The sequence below is a fragment of the Panthera tigris genome, chromosome E1, assembly GCF_018350195.1.
Source record: "Panthera tigris isolate Pti1 chromosome E1, P.tigris_Pti1_mat1.1, whole genome shotgun sequence".
Classification (NCBI taxonomy): Eukaryota; Metazoa; Chordata; class Mammalia; order Carnivora; family Felidae; genus Panthera; species Panthera tigris.
The window spans coordinates 14,442,628-14,466,977 of NC_056673.1; the positions used below are offsets into that span (position 1 = coordinate 14,442,628).

Genomic DNA, 24,350 nt, shown 5'->3' on the forward strand with positions numbered 1-24,350 from the left:
CCTGTGGGCATAGAACCTTTGTGACTTTGTTTGAAAAGCTGGGTTCTAGTTGGAAAAGTTTCTAGGTGGTGGTGTTGGGGGTGGCTTCTAGGTCAGTGGGAATAGAGATAAAAAGGTCTAGCAGAGGAATGATTGCCTTTTCAAATATTCTAAAGAAATATTTTTAAATAGGTAAAACGTGTGTGTGTGTGTGTGTGTGTGTGTGTGTGTGTGTGTGTGTGTACGTACACATAAACATGGTTCTCTCCCTTTTCTTACATTATTAGTGGCATGTCGTACATACTGTTATTCACCTTTGGTTGTTTTTTCCCCCTTCATATTACTGTTGGACTTGGGAAATCCTTCCATGAGTGCTTGCCTACAAGTCCTTGTATCTCTCTTAGAGGCTGGCAGCGTGATAGATTTCATTAATTTTGTCCAGCATCTGATATGTCAGAGGCAGCATAGTGCAGAGGTTAACAGCTTGGGCTTTGGGAAGTCCTAAGTTCAAGTCCTAGTTTTATCAGTTATCAGCAGTGAGGCTTCGGGCATGAGCTGCAGTTTCTTCATCTGTAAGACGGTGATACTGATAGACTAAATGAGATAATGCATGTGAAGCACAATGAGTAGCATATGGTAACTTCTCATGTATTGTTGGTGGTAGTTCTTATTTACATACTTACATTTTTGTTATGATCTTTTAAGCTGTTGGGTTTATTTTTGCCTTTTTTATTGTTTCTAATTAAAGTGAACAGTGAAGCTTAATAATTCACAAACTGGCTGTCTAAATGCAGACCTGTTTTGTTTGATGTGAAGAGTTTTATTTAATGATGACAAATTTCAAATACACACAAGACAAAATAATAAAATGAATCCCCATATTGTCACTGGTATTCAACAATTATCAAGACTTTCCCACATTTGTTTTAGCTTTCCCTCCTGCGTGTTCCGCTCCCCCTGCCTCGGTTGAAGTATTTTAAAACAAACCCTAGATGTCACGTCACTGCATCCCTACACATGTCACTTATGTACACACCTTATAAAAAATACTTTTTTGGGGGCACCTGGGTGGTTCAGTTGATTGAGCATCTGGCTCTTGATTTTGGCTCAGGTCATGATCCCAGGGTCGTGGGATCGAGCCCAGCGTCAGGCTCTGCGTTGAGTGTGGAACTTGCTCTCTCTCCTTCTCCTGCCCCTCTCCTCTCTCTCTCTCTTTCTAAAATAAAGAAAAGAAAAAAAGGTTTTTAAAGGACTTTTTTAATATACAACGGTGCCATTGCCATGTCTGTCTGTGGCATTCTGTATCTGATCCATAACTTTATTTCCCACATTATCTATCAAATGGCTTCTTAGATTTGGTTTGTTGAAATCAAGACCTACATGTTATGTTTGATTGTCTCGTCTTCTAAGTTTCTTTTAATCAAGAACAATTCTGCCTTCCCTTTGAAAGATGTTCTTCATGTTATAAGCTTGTTAAAGAAGCAGGTTAGTTGTGCTATAGAATTCCCACACTCTCAATTTGTCTCCTTGTATCATTCAGCCTTTCCCTCTGTCCCCCCTATTCCTATAAATGAGAATTAGCTCTAGAAACTTGGTTAGATTCAGGTTCACAGGTGAGCTGTGTGCCTCATTGTGCACTGCATTAGGAAGTGTCTGTTTATCTCACTTTCAGTGATGCTAAGGCTGATCAGATGGTTCAGGTGGGACAAATGGCAGGGTTTTGTTTGTTTTGTTTTAACATTTCAATCAGTTGCCGGCTAATTTACAAAAAAAATCAAGATCTGGCAACAGTTTGCCAGAGCCAAGTAGCAGCTACCCTCTTTTAATGGGGCTTGTGTTCTCCAATTTGCCACCAACCCCCCAACTCTCCTGGACTTACACACAGCCACTTTTGTCACCTGCCTTGCCTCTGTAGGCATTTGATTTTGTGATTAGTGCTTTAAGAGTGCCACCAACGTGGGTTATTGCATTCTAGGTTTTTAAGTTGTTTCTCAGAGATTCTGTTTAGGATGGGCAAGTCCCCCCAGACAGGCCTGATTTTGATTACGGTTTGGAAATGTCTTAATCATTGGACCGTAAGGGTTGTTTTGTTTTCTCTTTTTTTAGGGAGGAGCGTAAGTGTTTTGCTTGTGTTCACATGATATTGTCATTGGTGTTGACCCAGAAACTAGTTAGCTATGTGCCCTGCTACCAGGCTGGTTTACTCTTTTTTTTTTTTTTTTTTTTAATTTTTTTTAACGTTTATTTATTTTTGAGACAGAGAGAGATAGAGCATGAACGGGGGAGGGTCACAGTGAGAGGGAGACACAGAATCTGAAACAGGCTCCAGGCTCTGAGCTGTCAGCACAGAGCCTGACGCGGGGCTCGAACCCACGGACCGTGAGATCATGACCTGAGCCGAAGTCAGACGCTTAACCGACCAAGCCACCCAGGCGCCCTACTCTTTGTGTATAGTCTAGTACTAGTGAGCCTAAGGAGCCTGGAGGTATCACTTCTGTTTCCTAATGAAATTCGTACCTCTGGGAATGGAGGCCTACGTACAGAGCTCTGGGACAGTTCTTTCCTCAACATCCTGTTGCAGCCAAACTTGGTGAAAAGCAAGAAGTTATTCTTCCTCAGTGTGTGAACTGACAAGCTTCAGGCTGTGTTCTAGTAGAGTCTGAATGCCGCCCATCAAACTGGTTGATTAAGAATAAACTTTTCTTGGGGCGCCTGGGTGGCTCAGTCGGTTAAGCTTCTGACTTCAGCTCAGGTCACGATCTCGCCGCCCGCGAGTTGGAGCCCCGCGTCGGGCTCTGGGCTGATGGCTCAGAGCCTGGAGCCTGCTTCCAATTCTGTGTCTCCCTCTCTCTCTGCCCCTCCCCCGTTCATGCTGTCTCGAAAATAAATAAACATTAAAAAAAAAATAAATAAATAAACTTTTCTTGTCTCATGTAATTTTCCCTAACCCCAGGCTTTTTCATTGATCTGAGATCTCTGGCAGAGTGAGAACCTCGTTTCTCTAGGCTTGGAAATCATAGTTTTGGCCTGACACTTTGCCTGCTGCCCCTGCCCGAATCTCATGTGTCCATGTTTCCACATTTTTAGTTTAGTTTTTTTTTTTTTTTTTCCTTAGAGGTGCTTTCATAAGTTGAGAATGATGATTTTCTTTCGTCTGAATGCATGGCTCTGCGAGGCTGGGTAGTACACGTGTATATTTTTTTTCCTGCATTGAATCAAGTGTCCAGCAAAGTAAACACTGGCCCGCAAAGGAGCACAGCTTCACTGTGAGAAACCCGGGTCAGGTGGTCCAGAGCGCGAGCTTTCACATGCTCAACTTGTTACAGTTGTTTGAAGGCTTTCTTAATTTTTTTTTTTTAACCATGTTTTGCAGGTGGCATTTTCTTCAGACCATTTGTCTTGCTTCTCAGTGCCCCTTTGCATAGTTTGTGCACCTGAGCTGCTGCTGCTGCCACCACCGCTGCCACTGCTGTGGCGAAAAGAAAGCTGTGGTGTGTGGGTGGCACACATCTAATAGCTCCACCTTCCCCTCACCCCCGCTGCCCCTGAACATGGCTGTAGTTCAGAGCTCGGTGTTAGAAGGCCTGCTTTCTTAGGCAAGATGTCTGGTCTCGTATTGGAGTGTTTTAATTCTTAGAGTAGTACTGTGAGCCTTTAGGTTGGCACTTCCAGAACTAGTGCCACGAAAAAGCTTTTGCCCTGATTTTCCCTGGATGGCATAAGCACCGATTTAATCTACAGTGAGAGAAGCATTGAGGCTCTGTGCTAATAGGCAAATGTTTTCTGTCTGGTAACTCAGTTATTTCATTACCCCGTATTTATCAGTTTGCTTAGCTTTTTGGCCTTATAAATACAAAGATGTCCTATCAGTAGGGGGGGGTAGTATACAGTTACGCAGGGTTGCTTTGGGGGTTCCATTAACGTCACGTCATTCAGGTAGCCCTTTACTTTTGTAAAGTAGTGTGCAGTGTATTCCTCCACCCTGGAAGCTGTTTGGCCACGTAGGATGACAGGTGTTCCTGAGGCCTTTTTCTTTTAGGAAGGGGCTACAGGTTGGCTCTCTTTTTCTTAGGCCATGAGGAACAGAACTTGGTGACGGTACTTCAGAGGTGGAACCAGGACTGGGTTTTTCAGATACTGATAATGTGAAGTGTTCTTTGAGATGCAGCCCCCAGCAGGCGGGGACTGGAGCCTGGACCACTGCTGGACTCTCGGGCTGCTGTCTTTCTTTGTCTCTTTGTGGTTGGCAGTGAGTGGAAGTTTCTCAAAGTACATTGGCCCTACCTACAAACCCTTAACGCCCTGTATGACCTCGGTCACCAAACCACTTCAGGGCTTTATTTTTATCCTAGCCGTTTCGTTTCAAGATGTGAGGTTGGTTTCTTTCCTCTAACAGAGCAAAGTTCTCTGGGGGAAGAAACAGAGTGCCAGGGTGCAGTTGAGGCTGGTTAAACACCAAAACCACACTCTTCATCTTTCTGGGCTTGAGACGTGACATAAGCCATGCTGCAAACACCAGCTTCCACACTGAAGAAACCTGGTCAGATACTGACTTCATTTCTTTTTTGTGTTTGTTTTGTTTGTATTTTTAGAGAAGTAGAAGGTGGGGGAAAAGAGGTGTTACCTGCCCATTCTGCTTTAGCCAGAAATCTAATTCTAAGAATGGACATTTTGTTGCAATCCAGTATTTCCGAGCTTAGGGCTTTTCATCTTCCCCACCAGTGTTGATGAGAACTCTCACAACTCACCAGGTCTCAGGAAACCGGATTACCAACATATCCTGTTCGCGTGCATGTGTGTATTCTGTGTTACCCACAGGCCACTTTCCACCCCACGTGACCTTTAGCTACCATCCGGAAAGTCAGGACCCAGATACCAGTCAGAATTTCCAGGCTTTGGTTTGGTTTAGACATTTCAGAAAATGTTAATAGTAGTAATTTTAAAGAGACTTACTGAGTGGCACGCATACTGAATAGGAAGTAACGCATCCTGAGGAGAGGGGGAAAGGCAGGACCGGGGCTCTTTGAGAAACGTGTTTGAAAATAAACATTCAGGACAAGACTTGCACAGCAGAGGAGGAGAGGACGGGGGGAACGGTTTGATTAATTAGAAGTGAATAATGGTCCTATTTTTAGGTTTTAAGGCTCAATTCTGAAGCTCTCTTTACATTCGTTAAAACTGTAGTACACGTTATTAAAGTTGTTTACAACACACTTCATTGCATTTTATTTTAATCAGCATGTCTCAGTGTGAACAGACTGTGATGAGTCAGGTAACACACTGGAACAGGGGTAGATAAAAGACTGCCAGTGGCCTGCACGCCAAGAGTGGTTTATAGCATTCTTATGTAAGGACTTGTTTAAAAAGGAGACAGCATATGACAGAGATGTATGTGGCCCACAAGGCCTAAACTATTTACTGTCTGGCCCTTTACAGAAAATATTTGCCCACCACTGCTCTAGAAGCTGGGAAGGGCGAAGGCAGTTAATACAGGGGCGGCCCTTCATTTAGGACACTGATTGTTAATAAGGGTGTTACTGCCTTTTTGGGGGACAGTTCTTCGTTTTGTGGGACTGTCACTGCAGGATGTTTAGCATTCCTGGACCTGCCCACCAGGTGCCAGTGGTGGCCCCCACACATTTCCAAGCACTCCCTGGAAGGAGTGGTACCGTTTTGGTTGGGAATCACCAATACAGGAGCTTGGTGACACCAAAAACACCTTGTTAAGGTTTCCTCCTCTTTCATTTCCTCTCAGTCAGAGAAACAGATTTGGGATTTGGCTGTTCATGGCATAAGGACCAACCATAGTGTGAGAGAGAATGTGAGTAACTGGTGGAATGGGGAGAGTTCTCAGTAGGGTATAATAAAGAGGTTTTAAGGAGGCCATTTGATGAGTATGTTGCATGTTGACCCTTAAAAGGATTGTTGAGATTCATATATAGTTTGCGAAAGCTTTGTTTTGATGTCGCCCGTGCTTTCAGAAGCATGTTGCTCTCTGGGTGAGAGGAAGAGTAGCCATCTTTGGCCTTAATGTCCAGATCGCCATGAGATCTGTGGGAATCTGTATGGTGTACTTGAGAGACTTGTTCAGAGCCAATGTAAGGACGTAGTTTTGGCATCTTGTGAATAACCTGATATGCAGACTTAAGCCAGAACTCTGGGGTTGGAGAATTTTCCAGCCTGGGAGAGTTGACTGAGAAAAGTCCTCCTTTGGCTCTTTACCAAGTTAGACAAGGGAGCAATCAGCTGCTGAGTTCTAGCCAACTGGAATGTATGTGAGGGTGTACTATAAATCGTCCCTTAGGATCCAGCTCCTAGTCTGTGAAGAGCCTTCCAAATAAGAATGAGACCCTTACACAGGATCCTTGTCACTCTGCAGCTGCTTGAGGAAGGAATAGAGTAGTGATTTGATGTTACTGTGGGAGCAGCTCACTTTATATAGTAACATACTGCCTGTTGGTTGGGGTAAGAGATTGCAGTGACCTTTTTGTTTTCCCCCTGTTGCCTTTCTCACCAATTTCCTGTACTGTTTTTTATTTCTGACCATACTCTTGGGGAGATGTATCTGCAGTTCTATCATTCTGTAATCCCTCTCTACTCTTAAAGGTTCCAGAGATTCATCTGTCTACTCTGCTTTCACTGTCTTGGATGTGATGTTTGGGCTGAGATAGAGAATATGAAAAAGTTGTTTTCTTGGCTGGCGATCTTCTCCCAGTCGGCAGACTATTTGTTGGGCTTCAGGGGGAAACTCCAGGTTTTTCCCCCTCTTGGAAGCCGTTCACATTACTCATAAATATTTAATATTGAAGTTACTGCTCAGTTTTATTTTTCCAAGTATTACTATATAGACATTAGACCAGAAGGAACTTAAGATACCATGGAGACTCTTTCTAATGCTTCGGTCTCTATAAAATGTATCTGCCACACATTTTTATTTTTGAGGGCTTCAGTGATATTTCTGGTTGTCTTCCCTCTGTCCACTGATCCAAAACTTTATTATCTCTGATGGAAATCACCAGGCATCTCCTCCTTTTGTTCTTGCCATGTCATTCATGCCTAGAACCATCTGAGAAGTGTGTACCTAGGTGACGTACTGGCCTCAAGTAGCATTGCTTTGACTGAATTGTAATTGGTGTAAGGTCAGCAGCCTATATTAAGACAAATAATAATAAGGAGGTCTAGGGAATCATTGCCATTTGCATCACGTGGTATCTTCTTTCTGGAAACCCATGGGAGAAATTTCTGCTTTTAGTGTCAGAGATAGTTGTGCTGTGTGGGCTTTTTTTTTTTAATTTAAATTCATGCACATTTATGAATTTGTTTTTAAGAATGATTCTGTCTTAATTGTTTCAGAGGTTAGCACTGAACTTGTAACTTCCTTTAGTAAATGTGAAGGACTTTCTGGCATGCGACTTGTGTCATGTCCTTACTACTAGTGACCTCTGATCTTTTTCTCTTTCATTTCTCTTTCTTGTTTTCAATTTATTTTATGCTGCAGTTCAGTATATGCGTTTGTATGTTGCCTTAAATAACGGGCTTTACAGTTTTATATGCACATTTTTTTCTTTTTCTCTTGATTATTCAGTTGTAAAACCTTTCTCAGGTCAGCTAGTCATTTCTGAGGGGATCAAGGTTTTCACTATCCCCATTCAAGTCCTTTCCATAAATATTTAGTGAGTACCTCTGTATGTTAGTTATTATTCTAGGCACTGCACACAGAAAGGTAAATGATATTGATCTTTCCTTCAAAGATACAGTCTAGTGGGAAAAATGGATATGTAAATAAATACTTGTAATAAAGTGTTACAAAATAGAAACGTGTACATTGTACAGGGGTAACACCGAGGGGAAAAACATTAACTGATGATGAACAAGGAAAGCTACCTAGAAGGGTGATCTGTCCTTAATTTTGAAGGATAAAAGAAGTTCTTTAGGTAGATGTGAGTAGCCAACTTTTCTGGCAGAAGCAACAACATAGATAAAAATGTGGTATGGTTGGAAACTAAGTGGTTGCTTCTGGGATTCCTAGCCAAGAGTCTGTAATTAGAATATCTTAGGCCACAGTACAGACGTCCACATTGATGTTGTTTAATCAGTCAGCTGGAGCTGAAGATTCATCACAAAGGAGATATGTTGGGCTTTTGATTTGGCTGAAGCTTAGAAGTGGATCCTTCAGATAGTTCTTCTCTGCTTTATTTTATGCATTAGCAAAAGTTGAGTCATCCTAAAGTCATGCCTTCCATCATTCTGGGAAGCTTTCTGAGCCAGCGTCGGTTTGGCTTAGGAATAAGTTATGCTTTATGTGGTAACCATTGGCAATAAAAGTTCTGTTCTTGCCCTGCACACGCACAGTAGGACTGCAACTGCTGAACATGTGGGAATGAGGAGTTGGGATGATACCGTCTATGGATTTGCATTTTTCTGGGGTGTTTCTTGGTAAGGATGCTGCAACTTTACTCTGTCTAATGAGATTTTGAGCTGAATTGTGCCACAAATGTCTGAGATACTAGGTCCTAATTTGTAAAGCAAACTATGTGTAAGTCGGTTGACATTCTCTCTGAGGAATTTTTTTTTTGGCAGATTTTCCTTTAGAGTTCTGGACAGATCTGTAAAACAGTATGGCTTTTAAAATACTTCAAAGTGACATATTGGTCACTTTGGTTGATTAAGGTACTAATAGATGCATGCCCTTGGCATCCCCAGTAAGCTGTCCCTTGTGGCTAATGGAGACTAGGAGTTACATCTTCTGGATACATTCCTAAATTGTTTTTTTATTTCTGAGAACACATTTTTTAATCTCTTTCTTTGTTTCTACATCTGTAAAACAAATATATCTACGCCATCAGCTGATCTGGTCTTTAACACCAGTGTAGCTTTCTGCACTTAGATGGAGCCCCAAACTTTTAGCACAGTCACCTTCATTTCTGCCACCTCAGAGTTAGAATCTTGGTGTGGGGGTTAGGACTTTTGGGGCAAAGGGTATTGGCTATGGAATAAAGGCTTTTTGTGGAACAGCAGAAAAAGTTGCGGTAATTTTAAAAAAATCTCATTATAATATACATACAGAAAAGTGTACATATCAAAGCCATACATTTGGGGCACCTGGGTGGTTTAGTCGGTCAAGTGTCAACTTCAGCTCAGGTCACGATCTCACAGTTTGTGAGTTTGAACCCCACATCGGGCTTGGTGCTGGAGCCTGCTTCAGATTCTGTGTCTCCTTTCTCTGCCCCTCTCCCACTTGTGCTCTCTCTCCCTCAAAAATAAATAAACATTAAAAAAAAAGAAGCCATACAGTTTGATAAATTGTCACAAACTAAGCATATACTTTTGTAACCAGCAGAGTAATTGCTTTTTGACTCATGTCACTTTTGTTCTTTTCTTCCTTTTTAACTCTAAACTCAGATTTTCCCCATACATTTAGCAGGAATAGTGACAGGGATAGAGCATTGTAAATAAGTGAGGAAGAAGTTAATGCTTATGTTTTCCCTTGCTAATGCTTTCTGGTATGCATAAGAATTTTTTTTGTTTGTTTGTTTTTTTTGTTTGTTTTGTTTTTTTTGAGAGGAAAGGAGAACTGGAGTAAAGATCAGAGATTTTGAAGGTGTTTGCCCTATCGTTTTGAACTAGATATTTTGGGTCTTGGGAACAAGTCCAAAAGAGACATGACTGACAAAAAACCAGATGGAAGCAGGCCTTGCCTCCAGTCACAGTGAAACTGAGTCTCTCACCAAAAGTGCTGTGGTTTGGCCTTAATGTCGAACTATCTGGCTGTTGGGGGGGTGGGGGGGGGGAGTGACATCATGGCCTGCCTGCTTCTGGAGACGCTTGGATCCAGCTGGGATGTGGCGTCCCAGAAGTCCCGTGCTGCCATGTTTATAGCCTTGTCTTTGGCGTCCAGGTAAGTGCCAGGCTGTACCAGGTCACGTTGTCTGAGTGTAACCCATTTTTATTCTCTTTTTGCTAGCTAGACAAACCCAGTTTTCTTCTCTTTTTGCTGCTAGCTGACAGTGAGGTAGAGGTGCCTCTGTTGATAAAGAACAGATACAGAAGTTTGCATCCAAACCTGAATAACCATTTTTAACTTGAAACACTTTTCCTACGAGTTGACGCACCAGAATCCTTCCCTTATTTGGTGCCCTGCTTAAATCTGAAGCTTGCATGAGGTTGCCAGAGCTCCCTGTGTGCTGATTATTTGCTTTTTGGTACCCACAGCAGAGTGGTTTGCGAAACCTTCTTTGTGACCACATCTTTCTTAAACTGAAGCTTTGTTCTCCTTTGGGTTCTTAGATTAGTTCGTGCTCCTCCCTTTCCTGAGAGATTCGGGGGTTTTCCTGTATTGTGGTAGGTGGGTGGGCAGGAGAGTATGTTTTCAGATATTTTTTCTGGATTATGCACCGTCCCTTGATGATGGTGTGTGAATGTACATACGTTCTCTGACTCTTGAAGAACTATTTCTCTACTAACCAGGCAGATTGTGGATCTGTCTAGAGAAAATGTTAGGGTTTTTGTTTTACTAGTTTTATTATTGCTGTTTTACTGTTATGGAAAGCAAGCTCTTACCTACTTTTCTCTTTTCTCTCTTCTGGCCGGCGTTATCCTGGGGTGCGTTTGTTAAGGGCTTCCACTGACTTGCAGGATAGGATCTGGACTGGAAGTATCTATTTCCCTTAATCTGTAAGACTTTGAACTAGTGGTCTCAGTGAGTGATAGCTGGAACCATTGGTGGGTTTTTGCTTGGGGTTGCTTTAGCTTTTGGCCTTTGTAAACATCCTTGGTGTCTGTCTTGTTTCTGCCCAAAAGGTTGCTTTCTTTGAGGCGCCTGGGTGGCTCAGATGGTCAGGCGTCCGACTTCGGCTCTGGTCATGATCTCACTGTTCGTGGGTTTGAGCCCTGCATCAGGCTCCATGTGGACAGTGTGGAGCCTGCTTGCGATTCTCTCTGTCTCCCTCTCTCTCTCTCTGCCCCTTCCCCACTCATGCTCTCCCTGAAAATAAATAAACTTAAAAAAAAGACAGAAAAAAGGTTGCCTGTTTTAAAGGTGAAAGATGGAAGAGCTCAGAGTCTGGAGTCAGACTGCCTGGGTTAACTTTGGGCAAGTCACGTAACCTCTCTGTGCTCTATTTTCTCATCCGTAATATAGAATTTATAGTATTACTAAACTCACAGCATTGTTGTAAGGTTAAATACATTAATAGACAAGGTGCTTAGAATAGTGCCATACGTATAGAAGGTGTTGGAGAAGTTTGGATTATTATTGTTAAGGTGCTTGGGTGTGTCACACTTGTTTTGTTCAGTTACAAAACTTGAGTTCTTACTGTCTAAATTGTGTTTGAGTAGCTTGGGATACTTTTAACTCCTAAAGCACAGAGTGTAAATTCAACCTGTCCTCAGTTGGGGACTGTCCCTGAGCTTCTGAAAGGTACAGTCCAATTAGGTGTTAGGCCACACTCCCCCCACCCCACCCTTGCCCCCCATCGTGTGGGTTATAAGCTGGGTAGAATACTGGATAGGTTCTTTCAATTCTTTGTTCTCATTGGCTGAGCCTTATTTATGCTTCAAAGTATGTCTTTTCCTCCTATTACATGACAAGCCAGAAATTGTAAAAGTATGAGTGTTATGATCTTTAGAACCGACTCTCTCACGTCCATCCATCTCTCTATTTACCTCTCCATCACTATTGATAATTTCTGTGTCCTGGGTTATAGAAGTGAATCATGAACTAAAGGATGTCATGGTCTAGAGCTGTGCCGACCAGTACGGTAGTAGCCATACTGGCTATTTAGATTAATTAAAGTGAAACACAGTTAAAATTTTAGTTTCTTAGTCACACTAGCCACCTTTCAGATACTTATTACCCATATGTGGCTAGTGGCCGCTGTATTGGTCTGTGAAGATAAGGAACATATCTGTCGTCCTGGACAGGAAGTTCTATGGACAGAGCTGGTCTAAAGACAGACACGGATGTATGTAAGATGTACTGTGGCGAATGAAATACTCTCTGAGGCTGCAGGATAAGGTGTAAGGTTCAGCCTGGAGGTAGAGGACAGGCAGAGCAAGGAAAAGTAGGACTGTACTAGATATAGAAAGGAGTACATGAGAAGGGTTTAGATAGAGATTGGGGTAGACAGAAGGAACATGATGAGTTTTGGGCACCACGAATAATTCTTTGTTGCTGAAAGGTAGGCCGTATCAGCAAGGGTAGAGGCGGGAGAAACAGCCAAAGGCCAGACTAGAAAGGCTATTTATTCACCAAGTATATTTATTGATTACCTTTTTTAAGCCCACTGTTGTGAACCAAGTACACAGAATCCTCACTGTCATGGTGTGTGTGTGTGTGTAAATCGGTGATAAGTGCTATAAAAACAGGATAAGCTTGAGCAGTGCTGCTCAAACTTTACTGCACAGTATAATCGCCTGGGGAGTTTTTAAAAATCCCAATGCTCAGGTCACACCCCAAGGTGTCACTGTGGGAATTAAATCAGTGTCTGGGGATGGAGGCCAGGCATCTGTATTTTTAAAAGATTTGCACGCCATTCCATTATGCTATAAAGTTTAGGAACCCTTGGACTAGGGACACAACTGGAAGCATGCTTGGCACATTCAAGGGATAGGAGGCAACAGGAGTGGAGAGTGAGTATTACATAGGCCTTTTATAGGAGACTGTAAGGACTATGGCTTTTTTTGTGTGTTCAGATTTTATTTTTTTATTTTTATTAAAATTTTTTTAAGTTTATTTATTTTGAGGGGGGGAGCAAGCAGGGGAGGGGCAGAGAGAGGGGGAGAGAGAGAGAATCCCAAGCAGGCTCTGCACTGCACTCTGTGCTGCACACAGGTCAGCACAGAGCCCGATGCAGGGCTCGAACTCACGAACCATGAGATCATGAGTCGAAACCAAGAGTTGGGTGCTTAACTGACTGAGCCACCCAAGCGCCCCAGGATTTTATTTTTAAGTAATCTCTACACTCACCAAATGTGGGACTTGAACTTACAACCCTGAAATCAAGAGTCATGTGCTCCACCAACTGAGCCAGCTGGGTGCCCTGAACTTTGACTTTTATTCTGATGTTAACTGTGGTCTCTTTTTGTCCCGTCTCTTGGGCTGGAATGTAGCAGATGGAGCTGCCGTTACTCAGGATCATATTCCTTAATTCCTGATAGAACTCTGATTTTCTTTGACTACTTTTGTTTGGGTTTTGTCATATTACCCTCCAAAAAGAAATAGATTTAAATTCTCATAAATAGTGATGAACGTGTTATTTCCCTACAGCATTAATATTAGTACTGCACTGTTTTTCTTGGGAGTTTTTTATATGTAGTACCTGGATAGCCTATTTAATCACTATTAAATCTCTGTGTTTTATATGTTCTTCATTCAGCAACCACTTACTGAATATGTAATAAGGTACCAAATACCATGCTAGGCCATTTAAAAATATTGAAAGGAAATAAAATATCCAAATTATCTCTAAAAGTGAAATCAGTGTTTCATTTAGTTTGGGACTTTTTCTAAAGACTCATACTTGGTTCTGGGCCACTGCTGGTCTCTATAGATTGAGTTCTTTAGAACTAGAACCCCTGGGACTTAGGGATGGCATCATGATTGTCGATGAGTGTGGAATGACTACTTCCTTTACCTTCCCTTTCTTTTCCATCTCCCTTACCATTGAGGAGTGATTGCAGCAGCTTCTTAAGGGGTCTCCTGGCCTCCGCACATTTGACCCTGGCCAGTTACCCCTTAGAAAACTAAAATTTCTAAACAGTAGCCAGAGTGTCTTTTCAAAAATGGAGGTTTGTTCATGTCGCTTCCCTGCTCAACACTTTTCAGTAGCTTAATTAAGATCAGACTGTTTAATAAGGAGTACAACTTGTACAGTTTGGCTCAGCCTGTATCTCCAGCCTCATTCTTGGAAAATCACCCACCTGGCCATGCCACTCTACCACATACCACTCTTGGGACCAGCACACATGCTGTTCCATTTGCTTATGTCACATAGACAAGATAACCCTACCTGCTCCAAAACTGTTTACTCAGCCATCAGGTTTCAACTCAAGGATCTCTTCCTCTGAGGTCTCTAATGCTCCTGCTGTGGAGGTACAGAGCATCCTGTACATCCCTAATCATGGTACTTTATAATTGTGTCACCCACAGAGCAGGGATCATCCCTGCCTTTGTTCATAGTTTGGGCAGAGCAGGGATCATGTCTGCCTTTGTTCATAGTTTGGGCAGTGTCATGTTCACAGAAGGTGGCAAGTAAGTTTTTGTTGAATGAATAGATGACCTTTCCACTCTCACACTCTGTTGGCCAATTAGTTTCTAAGATGGGTTTGAGCTTGCGTATGTGCCTTTAGAGAACTGTTTTTCTCGTTGCCCACCTGATCACTGAGTGGGAGATTCAGCCGTTTCTTCTTCTCTCTTACTTTACACAGTGCAGACACAAGGTGTCCCAGCTCACCTACTTTTCGGGTGGATGGGCATGAGAGTTCCCAGGCGCTGAGAGAGATGAGTCAGAAAGAAGAGTCATTCAGAAAGTAGTCCAGTCAGAGCAACAGTGCTGCCCTTTGGCTGAACTTTCTCTCTCTGTATACCTTGGGATGTCAAGCTGGTGGCACTTTTGAGCTGGTTGTTACAGATCGTCAGACCACAGCACATGGATTCATAAACCTTAATCTGGCACTTTCCCTCGATTACGGATGTTTTGGGAAGTGTCCAAGGGCCCTCTGGCCTAAGAAAAACTTGATTGGCTTTGGGGGTGTACTGTTTCCACTTGGTCACTTAGCCCCATAGTGGCATTGAAGGTGAAAACGTGGAGGGCCCCATTTATATTTCTTTGAAGCCTTTGGGGCATTTGAGTTCAAAAGTTTTGAGAACAGAAGTCTTTGGTCATTTGGTGGTTTGTTTGTTTGTTTATTTGTCTGTTTTGGGGGGGGGGGTCCTATCATCAAATAGGATGGTGCTTACTCAAAATTAAGAAAGGTTAGATTTAGTTAGAATCATACATTTGTGGGCTTTTAGAATTGGCCGGAACACTATAGGTTGGTGGTTCCCCTGAGGTGGTAGGAGGTAAGTAGGTATCAGAGTACCCTGGGAGGTGGAGATTCTCTTAAACCACACTCCTCCTCACTACCCTTCTTCACCTCTCAGCCCATGAGAAACATTACTGTTTCCAGTAGATGTGTGTGGTAGCTCTCAAGTGTTCTGCAGGTAGAAAAACTTTTGAGACCGCAGTGTTCTAGATCTAGCCCAGGGATCAGCAAACTTTTTTTCTGTAAAGGGCCAGATGATAAATACTATAGGTCTTGGGGCCATACACTCTCTGCCGAAGCTATTCACCTTGTCCTTTGTAGGGGGGTTACCACAGACAAGATATAAACAAATGAGTGTGGCTGTATTTCAATAGAACTTTATTTGTGGATGCTGAAATTTAAATTTCATATAATTTTCGTGTGTCATGAAATATTCTTTTGAATTTTTTTCAACCATGAAAACAGTATAAAAAACATTCTTAGCTCATGGTCCATATAGAAACAGGTGGCATTCTATCTGTTGACCTTCGGGCTGTAGTTTGCTGACCCCTGATCTAGCCCAGTGGTTCGTAAGTCTGGCTGCCTTTCAGAATTACGTGGAGACCTTTTAAAAATGCTGATTCGCAGTGACCTTCTCCCCTCCCCGAGGATTCTGATTCTATAGGACTGGGGAATCTGTTTTTTAACAAAAGCTTTTCTTGTGATGCACACACACTCAGGGTTGTAGAATTACCATCACTGATCTCACTCAGCCTTCTCATTTTATAGTTGAAGAAACAGCCTTAGAAAGTTGATCTGACTACTCAGCAGTTATATAGCAAATAAATGGCACAACCAGAGTTTGAACCCAGGTCTTTAATTCTAAGATTAGTGGTCTCTGTTCATATCATTCTGTACTCATCCCTTTCCCCAATAAACAAATGAGCGGTAAATGTAGAATAGTCACAAACTCAGGGTTCCTTCTCCCCCCCCCCCTTTTTTTCCATGAAAGGGAAACTTTATTACAGTCCCAGGGCTTTGGGGCTCAGGCAGGAGGCCTCCCTGGGGACAAAGGAAGAGCCAGTGGAGGGGCTTCACTTGACCTTCTTGGAGCTCAGGTTGTTGGTGTGGCCGCACATCTTGCAGCAGTGACAGCGCAGGGGTGCAGGTGAGCCTAACTCTCACGGCAGATTGTCTTGTTGCAGTTGTGTTTCTGGGCCAGCTGGCGAGGGAAGGCTCGGAGATGCCACCTCGCAGACAAAGCACCAAGTGCAGGCTCGACTCTTTCTGGATATCGTAGCCTGAGAGAGTGCAGCCATCATCCTGCTGTTTGCCCACAAAAGTCAGATGCTGTTGGTCACGCGAGATGCCCTCTTTTGTTTTGGATTTTGGCTCTGACATTCTCAGTGGTGTCACTGGGCTCGACCTCACGGGTGGTGGTCTTGCCCGTCAGGGTCTTCACAAAGGGCTGCATGTCTGCGTCTGCGTCTGCCACGAGGCCGCTGCCACCAAACCGCTCCGCCATCTCGTCGACGAGGAAGAGCGGGGTTCCTTCTTCTTATGCCTAGTGCCACTCTCCCTCCTGAGAGCCGAGCGGGGACTCTAAGTTCTGCTGTCCCTCTGTTTGTTGGCTGGGTTTTCTGGAGCTGACTCCTGATTTGACATTTAGCCTAATTTCCCTCCGGTCTGCTGGCTTTCAGGAGAGATAATGAAGTAATAGCAAGTAAATTGCTTTAATGTAAGACCGTGTTGAGGCGGCACTAAGCTGCAGTGTGAGGACGAGAGCCGTTGTTTCAAGGGGTGCATTTCTTGGAAGAGGTGGTTTTAAGAGGCACGTTTCACACTTGAATTCACATGGCTCAGATCCAGCTGTCTAAGTAGGACATCTCTACATGGAACTTGTGCTTAATTAGAGCTAATTGAGCTGTCATTTTGCCCAGAACGGTGCAGGAGTGGAGAAACTAAAGGTGAGGAGTAATCACTGTCCCTGCTGTGCCTCAGCCCTGGTGTGGCTCTTTGGTCCAAGTAAGAAATGGGAGCATGATTTTGATTTGCTCTGTCTTCCTATGAGGCATTTGAGTCACGTTACTTGGCTTATCTGTACTTCTTTCTTTATATGTATCCTGGAAGGAGAAATACTGAAAGTCCTAAATGAATAATTTTTACCTTCATTAAATGATTACTGCATCACTGACTTACTGATAGGTTTCCACACTTGTGTTCCAGGCCCCCCTTCCTCACTTTCTTTATCATCTCCCTAGATCTCACTTCCTCCAAAGACTTTCCTGGCTGAGGTATAGTAACAAGGAGGGAAATAGAGTGCTTCCAGACACCTTCATAGCCGGTAGGCCTTGTCTTAGAATTTGGAGCGTAAATGGGGAATTGGCAAGTTGGTATGCTATTTGTTTATCTTTTGCTCTTGGACTGCAAGTTCCTTGGCAGTGGGGACCCTGTCTTGTTGGTCTCTGCCTGATTGTGCCTGGCATAGGAGGAGCACAGGGATGAAAGTGGACAGCATCACTTCGGCACTCACATGTTCCAGCACCCTGTGATCTCGGTGCTTTAGGGAGGTGGTAAATGGGCTTTGGTTGCATGCTCTGAAAGTCCTGGACATTTACTGACAGGTAATATTGAAATTTGGGTTTCCACCCATGTTGGCTCCTATTTAAGAGGACAGAGCCCCCCCGCTTTTTAAAACCTAATAAAGTTGTTGTTAATACTTGGCATATCTATAGAGGTGCTCCAGATGTTTAAGAGAATGATAATTTATGCTCCCCACAACCCTGTAAAAATGCACATTGGAATTTCTTTTAATACTGAGTACTCTTAGTGTTCTTAAAATAATTCACTTTTCAGAAATTCAGTTTTCCACACAGCTGTTCAGAAGAAGGAGCAACTATTTAGGAATTGAAATTGGGCAGATTTCAGACTTCTCTCCTCATGTGTTGTATTGCTGCTTCTGAGCACCTTTCTCCTTCCTTGCTCCATAGTTCACAGAGCACTTAGGCAGTTCTGAGTGACAATTGCCAGGGCTTGTATAAAACATTTACACCTCAGAATGCTTTAATTTGTATTATTTCATCTTATCCTTTCAGCTCTGAGTTAGGTGGTGTCAGTGGTGGAAATTCCATTTTATAGTTGAGGAACAACCCAAACTATTTTACTCACAATTCCATAGTTAATGGCAGGACAGACTTCATTGTGAGGGTCCAGGAACCTGCCCATTAATGGCTGCCGCCATTAATGCCTCTTTGGTCATTGCTTTTCGATGGTTTATAAGAGGCTCAGGAGTCCATAGTGAGTTGGTTTTGAACTTGAACTGAAGAGCAAAGAGCCCCTTAATAATTCTAACGTCCTCTTAGGGCTATACCCAAGAAGCATTTTTAGTTTTTGATGAACAGTATGTAAATATGTGAGGAAGACCTGGAAGCAGATACGCTCACTGTTGAAAGAGTAACACTTCTTTCTGTACCTGAGTGACACCTGAGTGTATTCAGAATCAGAAAGTTGCCAAAATGGAAACCAGTACAGGGTACTGTGTTGGAGAAGGAGGAAGTTCAGACTAAGACTTTCCTACCTACTATGGACTTACCAGTTAAGTTTCCCAAAAATTTTGCAGGAGTACTAGCTGATTTCATATTGTTACATGCAGTAACAGTTGATCAACATGTAACAAATCTATTTCCTCAATATAACATGCCTTACCTCTCTCTAGAACACATCTGCTTTTTTAGCTTTTTTATGACTTGAAGTATTGTTGGTGACTATAGAGAGAAACTGTGTTTAGGGTGACAGATACTTCTAGACTAAAAATAAAGCAGTAGTTCTCATTAACCAAGCTCAGGGAGAATGTGTGTGCAGTTTGAAAAAGTTCCCTAAGATTCGCTTCACTCTCACTTGAAGCACAATGCGTTGAGATCTACTTTTTACTAGATACAGTTGAAATATGATAATGGCAAGCATGAATTGTGGTCTTAAGTGGGCTTCATCTACTATCCTAAGTGAAGGGTCTTTGGGAAGTATACATAGAACCACAATATTAACAAAGCCTCTTGGTGCTCTCATTTTAATCTAGGAGGTATTATGGGTCATACAGTATGAGTTTTCTACCTAATCGGAAACCTTAAAAGTAAAACTGAAGTGCTTTTAGTTACTCTTACTCCCTCATCATCCCTTCCTTTATGAATAAGCTCATCCATTCTTTTCCTGAGCTACTTGCATTATAAGGGAAGGAGAACTTTAAAAAAAAAATTTTTTTTTTTTTTTTTACATTTATTCATTTTTGAAAGACCGAGAAAGACAGAGTACAAATGGGGAAGGGCTAGAGAGAGAGGGAGACACAGAATCCGAAGCAGGCGCCAGGCTCCGAGCTGTCAGCACAGAGCCTGATGTGGGGCTCGAACTCACAGACTGCGAGATCATGACCTGAGCTGAAGTCGGCCGCTTAACCGACTGAGCCACCCAGGCACCCTCCACCCCCCCCCCCCCCGCTCTTTTTTTTGGAATCAGAAGACCTGAGTTCAAGTTCTAATTCTGCCATTTGCTGGCTTAAGTTGGTTAAATTTCTGAGCTGCCTTGGGGCTTTGGGGATGGTAATTGGCTTGAATGAGAGGAATTAACCTCATTCTGTGCCTACCAAAGTATGCTGTATGTATAAATATAACCAGTTATAAAGGATTCTTCCTGGTTATGAGTGAGTTAACTAGATTATGATTGATAGCTGTGGGAAAAGGGATAATTGAGTTAAAACTGGAATATATAGAGAGAATTTACATATTTTGCCTTTTTATTTTGAAATAATTTTATATCTGTAGAAAAGTTGTAAGCATAATCCAAAGAACTCTGTATATCCATCACCCAGATTCTTCAGTTGTTCACATTTTACCACTTGCTTTATCATTCATTGGGAGAGAATGTTCAGCTAAAAGCTGAGTTTACAACATGTCGAGCATGCTTTTACTTGCCTTATCTCATGTGCCATTCTGTTAACATATGGGTACTGTTACCTACATTGTGTAGAAAGAAAAACTCAGAGAGGTTAGATCAGTTGCCTGGGATTCCACAGCAGGTAAATGGCAGAGGTTTGTTGTAGATCTAGAGATTTGCATTCTAGCCCAGGTTTTGCCACTAGCAGTGGTATAACCACTGGCAGTTTATTTTATAGCACTTCCTTTGTTTTCTAGCAGTTTCCCTTCATTTCATGGTACCCAGTGTCCCTGGCCCTGACTCACCTCACTATAGAGATAGGTTACTATTTATGAAGTATCTTGAGCTTTTTAGCTATATTAATCAGTGTTTGCTCTAGTATTGCTGATTAAATATACTTTGTTTAAGCAAAAATAAAGACAAGGCCTTGTTTTTTTAACAGTATTTTGTTTTGTTTTATTATTTTATATTTTATATTTTATTTTATTTTATTTTATTTTATTTTATTTTATTTTATTTTCAGGAATAGAATTTAGTGATTCATCACTTACATATAACATCCAGTGCTCATCCCAACAAGTGCCCCTCTTAGTGCCCATTACCCATTCAGCCCATCCCCCCACTTATCTCCCTTCCAGCAACCCTCAGTTAGTTCTCTGTATTTAGGAGTCTCTTACGGGGGTGCCTGGGTGGCTCAGTCGGTTGGGCGTCCAACTTCGGCTGAGGTCATGATCTCATGGTTCGTGGGTTCTAGCCCCACGTCGGGCTCTGTGCTGACAGCTAGGAGCCTGGAGCCTGCTTCAGATTCTGTGTCTCCCCCTCTCTCTGCCCCTCCCCTGCTCATGCTCTCTCTCTCTCTCAATAACGAATAAGCGTAAAAAGAGTCTCTTATGGTTTGCCTCCCTCTTGGTTTTCATCTTATTTTTGCTTCCCTTCCCCTGTGTTCATCGATTTTGTTTCTTAAATTTCACATATGAGTGAAATATGATATTTGTAAAGACAAAACCTTGTATGCAGAGTTTGGTGTTGAAGTCATTGGTGAGGTATGAGTATCCTCCTTTTCCTACAGCTAGCTTCCATATGAGGTAGATGGAACTGCCATGATTTGAGGATAAAGCAGAAGAGTTTTTCCTGTTAGGCGAAGTATCCAGGGGTGCTGGACTATTCCTTGTCCTGAGCACCCCCTTGACATCAGATTCTTGACCCTTCTTTCTGTCTGGCTACAGGGCCCTGAGCATTTTGGTTCTGTAAGACCAGGAAAAGTGACAACAAGGTTTGGTTTTCAGATTATCTCCACTTTCTTTGAGTTCCTCTCCCTCACCTCCTTCGTTTGATCAGAGGAATCTTTCTCCTCAGTTTTGATAGAAGTAGATTTTCTGGAACCTTGAACTGAAGACTATAAATTTGGTAGCTCCTGGGCCAGATGGGACCGGCAAATGTATGTTTTGACTTGCCTAATGTGTAAATTTTTTTCATTAGTAGCCAACATTTAAAAGCCAGAAGGTTTCATATAAAAACCTAGCTTTTAACTTTTCCTTAAAAGGGGGCAGGTGGGGAGGGGGGAAGAAATTGTAAAACCGGGCCTACAAAGAGCAGACCTGGACTGGAACGGCCATAGAGCACTACTGTCCCCACCAGCCTGTTTTGTACCTGGCCCCTGTAGACACTTGAATTTTCAGTTCCAGACCTAGAACTTGAATTTTTGTTTTAAAAGCTGGGTTTTTAAATGAGTTAGTTAGTTACCTTATCCTTGGTTACGAAAGAATCCTGCTTTCTTGGGTAGGTAGAAAAATAGCTTATAAATAAGATTGGGGCCTTACCAAAATCAGAGTATTTCCCCTGCCTTTTCACTGTTTCATTTCCATCATTGTGGGGCCAGATTGGCTCCTAGATCTCGGAGAGCGGCAGTCATCACTTCATTCCCTGCACAGAGGCACCACTGCCAGCAGAGGGTGCTGTCGGCTCACCGAGCCTGCTGTCATGTTGGCTCAGCTGATCAGCAGCTGTTGGGCATGTGCCCTGGGTCTGTTTGAGACATTGGGCATGTTCATTTGGTTCCCATCCCTAGTGCCCACCCCTTAGACCCTGGCCAGGTTATTGTGTCACTAGGGACTCTGTTCAGTAACAGGAAACTGGGGAAAGTTTAATTGTTTTCTCCTCTCTCTTTTTCCCATGCAGCTGAACAAAAGGTTCATCCTCAGTTTTCTCCATGCCCATGGGAAGCTGTTTACCCGGATTGGGTAAGTGTGCAGGATGTTTATTTTATTTTCCTACATTACAAGTCATTTTGGAATTTAATATTGTTAGCAACTAGACTGTGTTTGTAACTGAGGGCACAGGGTGTGAATTCTTAGAGGGCTCCACCTTCTCTTCCCTTCACTCACTCTGCTCATGAAGTTTGGGAAATATTATTCTGCATCCGTCTGTCTCTTCTTTCTCTACCTTTACTAAAGCCCCCTTTAAACACCCATCCCCCACTGCTAGTCCCTCTGGTTTCTCTTTCCTTTGCCTTTCAGCCCAGCCCCTAGTGATCTCCTTAAGGAAGTCATACTCAATCCCAGGGGTCCTCCTTAAGGAGACTAGCATCCATTAATTTTCCCTTAAAGAGGAGGGTAACATTTGCTTTCCTCTAACATTTTCTCTTCCTTCTGAACCATACCCCTTTCTTATCTGCTCAGGCTCCTGCCCCATATTGCTGATCCCTGTAAATGCCGAGATTTTTCTATGGTTTCCCCATCCGCCATGGTTTTACATATAAATCTCAGGGAAAGTGGTGTGTGCAAAACCCCTGTTACTTCACGCATTAAGTCCCTGGAAAGAGATTAGGTTTTGAGTATTCCTTTGGTGGATCAGAGTTTTTCCTTGCTGTATAAAACTAGAGATCCTAAAGTCTGATGTATGCCTGCATACCAGAATTGAGGTGTGCTGAGGGCCCTTGTAGTCAAGGAGAGGAATAAGTGGCAGTGCTCTCTGACCAGTCTTCTACTGCGTTTTAGTATTTTCTGAATTGGAGGTTTTATTAGGAGCTACCCTTTGAGGTGGTATCTTTTGGATTATGGATCCCCCAGGTTGTTGTTAGTATTTCCCTCTCGCTTTCTGCCATAACCTTCTAAGTTTATCTATGATGCTCTAGAACGTTTTCCTAGTGGGAGAAGCTGAAAGGCTTTGTCCCGTTTTAAGAAACACTATTCCATGGATGGTGAACTAGAAAGTGTGCTTATTACATACTCATTTGTCATCAACCTGGGCAAGAGTGACAGTGATGGCCAGCACAGGGGGTACTCTTGATTTTGAAATCACTTGGGAAACCTAGAGCAGTGCCAATAGATGCATCTCTAGTAGGAGAACTAAGTGTGAAGTAATTCACTCGTGAAAAGGAAATCAGGTGTGTCAGTAGCTCCTCCCTCCCCCCCCCCCCCCCCCCCCCACCTTGTAAGCTCTACTCTGGCAGTTTTTACTCAACACTGTTGTATCCCTAGTGCCTGGCATACGGTACCTACAGCACATATTTACTGAATGAATGAGTAAATCTTTACAAGAAATGATAGGTTGTGAAAGACTAGAGAGAAGGTTCCTAGTGTTCTAGGAGGTAATAGTAGACCCAGTCCAATCACCAGTGAGTCATGTAAAGCTACAGTTACAAGGTAGGCAAGATGATACCAATATCATTTCATAAAATTAACCCATCATAGCAGGAAATACTGTTATGCTGCACCTAAAATAGGAACTATGGTTCCTTATCTCTTTGTTATCTTTTTTAGTTATCATTTTAAAAATCTTTCTTTCCCTTACTACCTTTCCACTCCATATTTCTCTCCTTCTCTCATTTTCCTGTGTTTTTTCTTTAAATGTTCATGTACTGTGTTGTTCCAAGTCAGTATTTTTCAACCTTCATACCGTTGATATTTTGAGCCTTAGAATTCTCTGTTGTTGGAGGCTGTCCTGTGCATCGTTACGATGCACATCTTATGATGGTTTAACAGCATCCCAGACTTCTACCCACTCCATGCCAATAGTGTCCCTTCCTCTTCTCACCAGTCATGATACTTATAAATGTCGCCAGACAATGCCACATGTTCCCTCCGGGGGAAAAAATTGCTCCTGGTTGGGAACCACTGTTCTGTTAGAGATTTTGGCTAAAGAAGTTATAAATCTTGGTCCAGAACGTAGAAATACTTAGGATATATTTTTGTCAGGTTTAAGTATTAGGTAGAACTTTACTTTTGTTGTCTTTAAAAATTCTCATAGATATTTTGGAAGATGTCAGGGAAAGAACCACAATAATGATTTAAAAGCTAGAAAATAATTTCTGAGAGGAGAAATTAATCTTAAGAAAATTAAGGTAAGGGGTGCCTGGCTGGCTCAGTCAGTGGAGCATGTGACTCTTGATCTCAGGGTTGTGGGTTCGAGCCCCATAGTAGGAGGAGAGATTGCTTAAAAAT

General features: G+C 42.6%; 1 protein-coding gene and 1 pseudogene across 6 annotated transcripts in view; one reads left to right on the top strand and one right to left on the bottom strand.

Annotated features, from left to right (window-relative positions):
- Positions 1–24,350, top strand: part of SMG6 (SMG6 nonsense mediated mRNA decay factor) — a 226,297-nt gene that overhangs the window by 26,755 nt on the left and 175,192 nt on the right. For all 6 annotated transcript variants that reach the window (XM_042965412.1, XM_042965413.1, XM_042965414.1 and 3 more), the window contains exon 9: positions 22,087–22,148. In XM_042965412.1, coding sequence (XP_042821346.1) covers positions 22,087–22,148 — 62 coding nt within the window. The remainder of the gene's footprint in view (positions 1–22,086; positions 22,149–24,350) is intronic.
- LOC122233412 lies at positions 16,077–16,456 on the bottom strand (annotated as a pseudogene).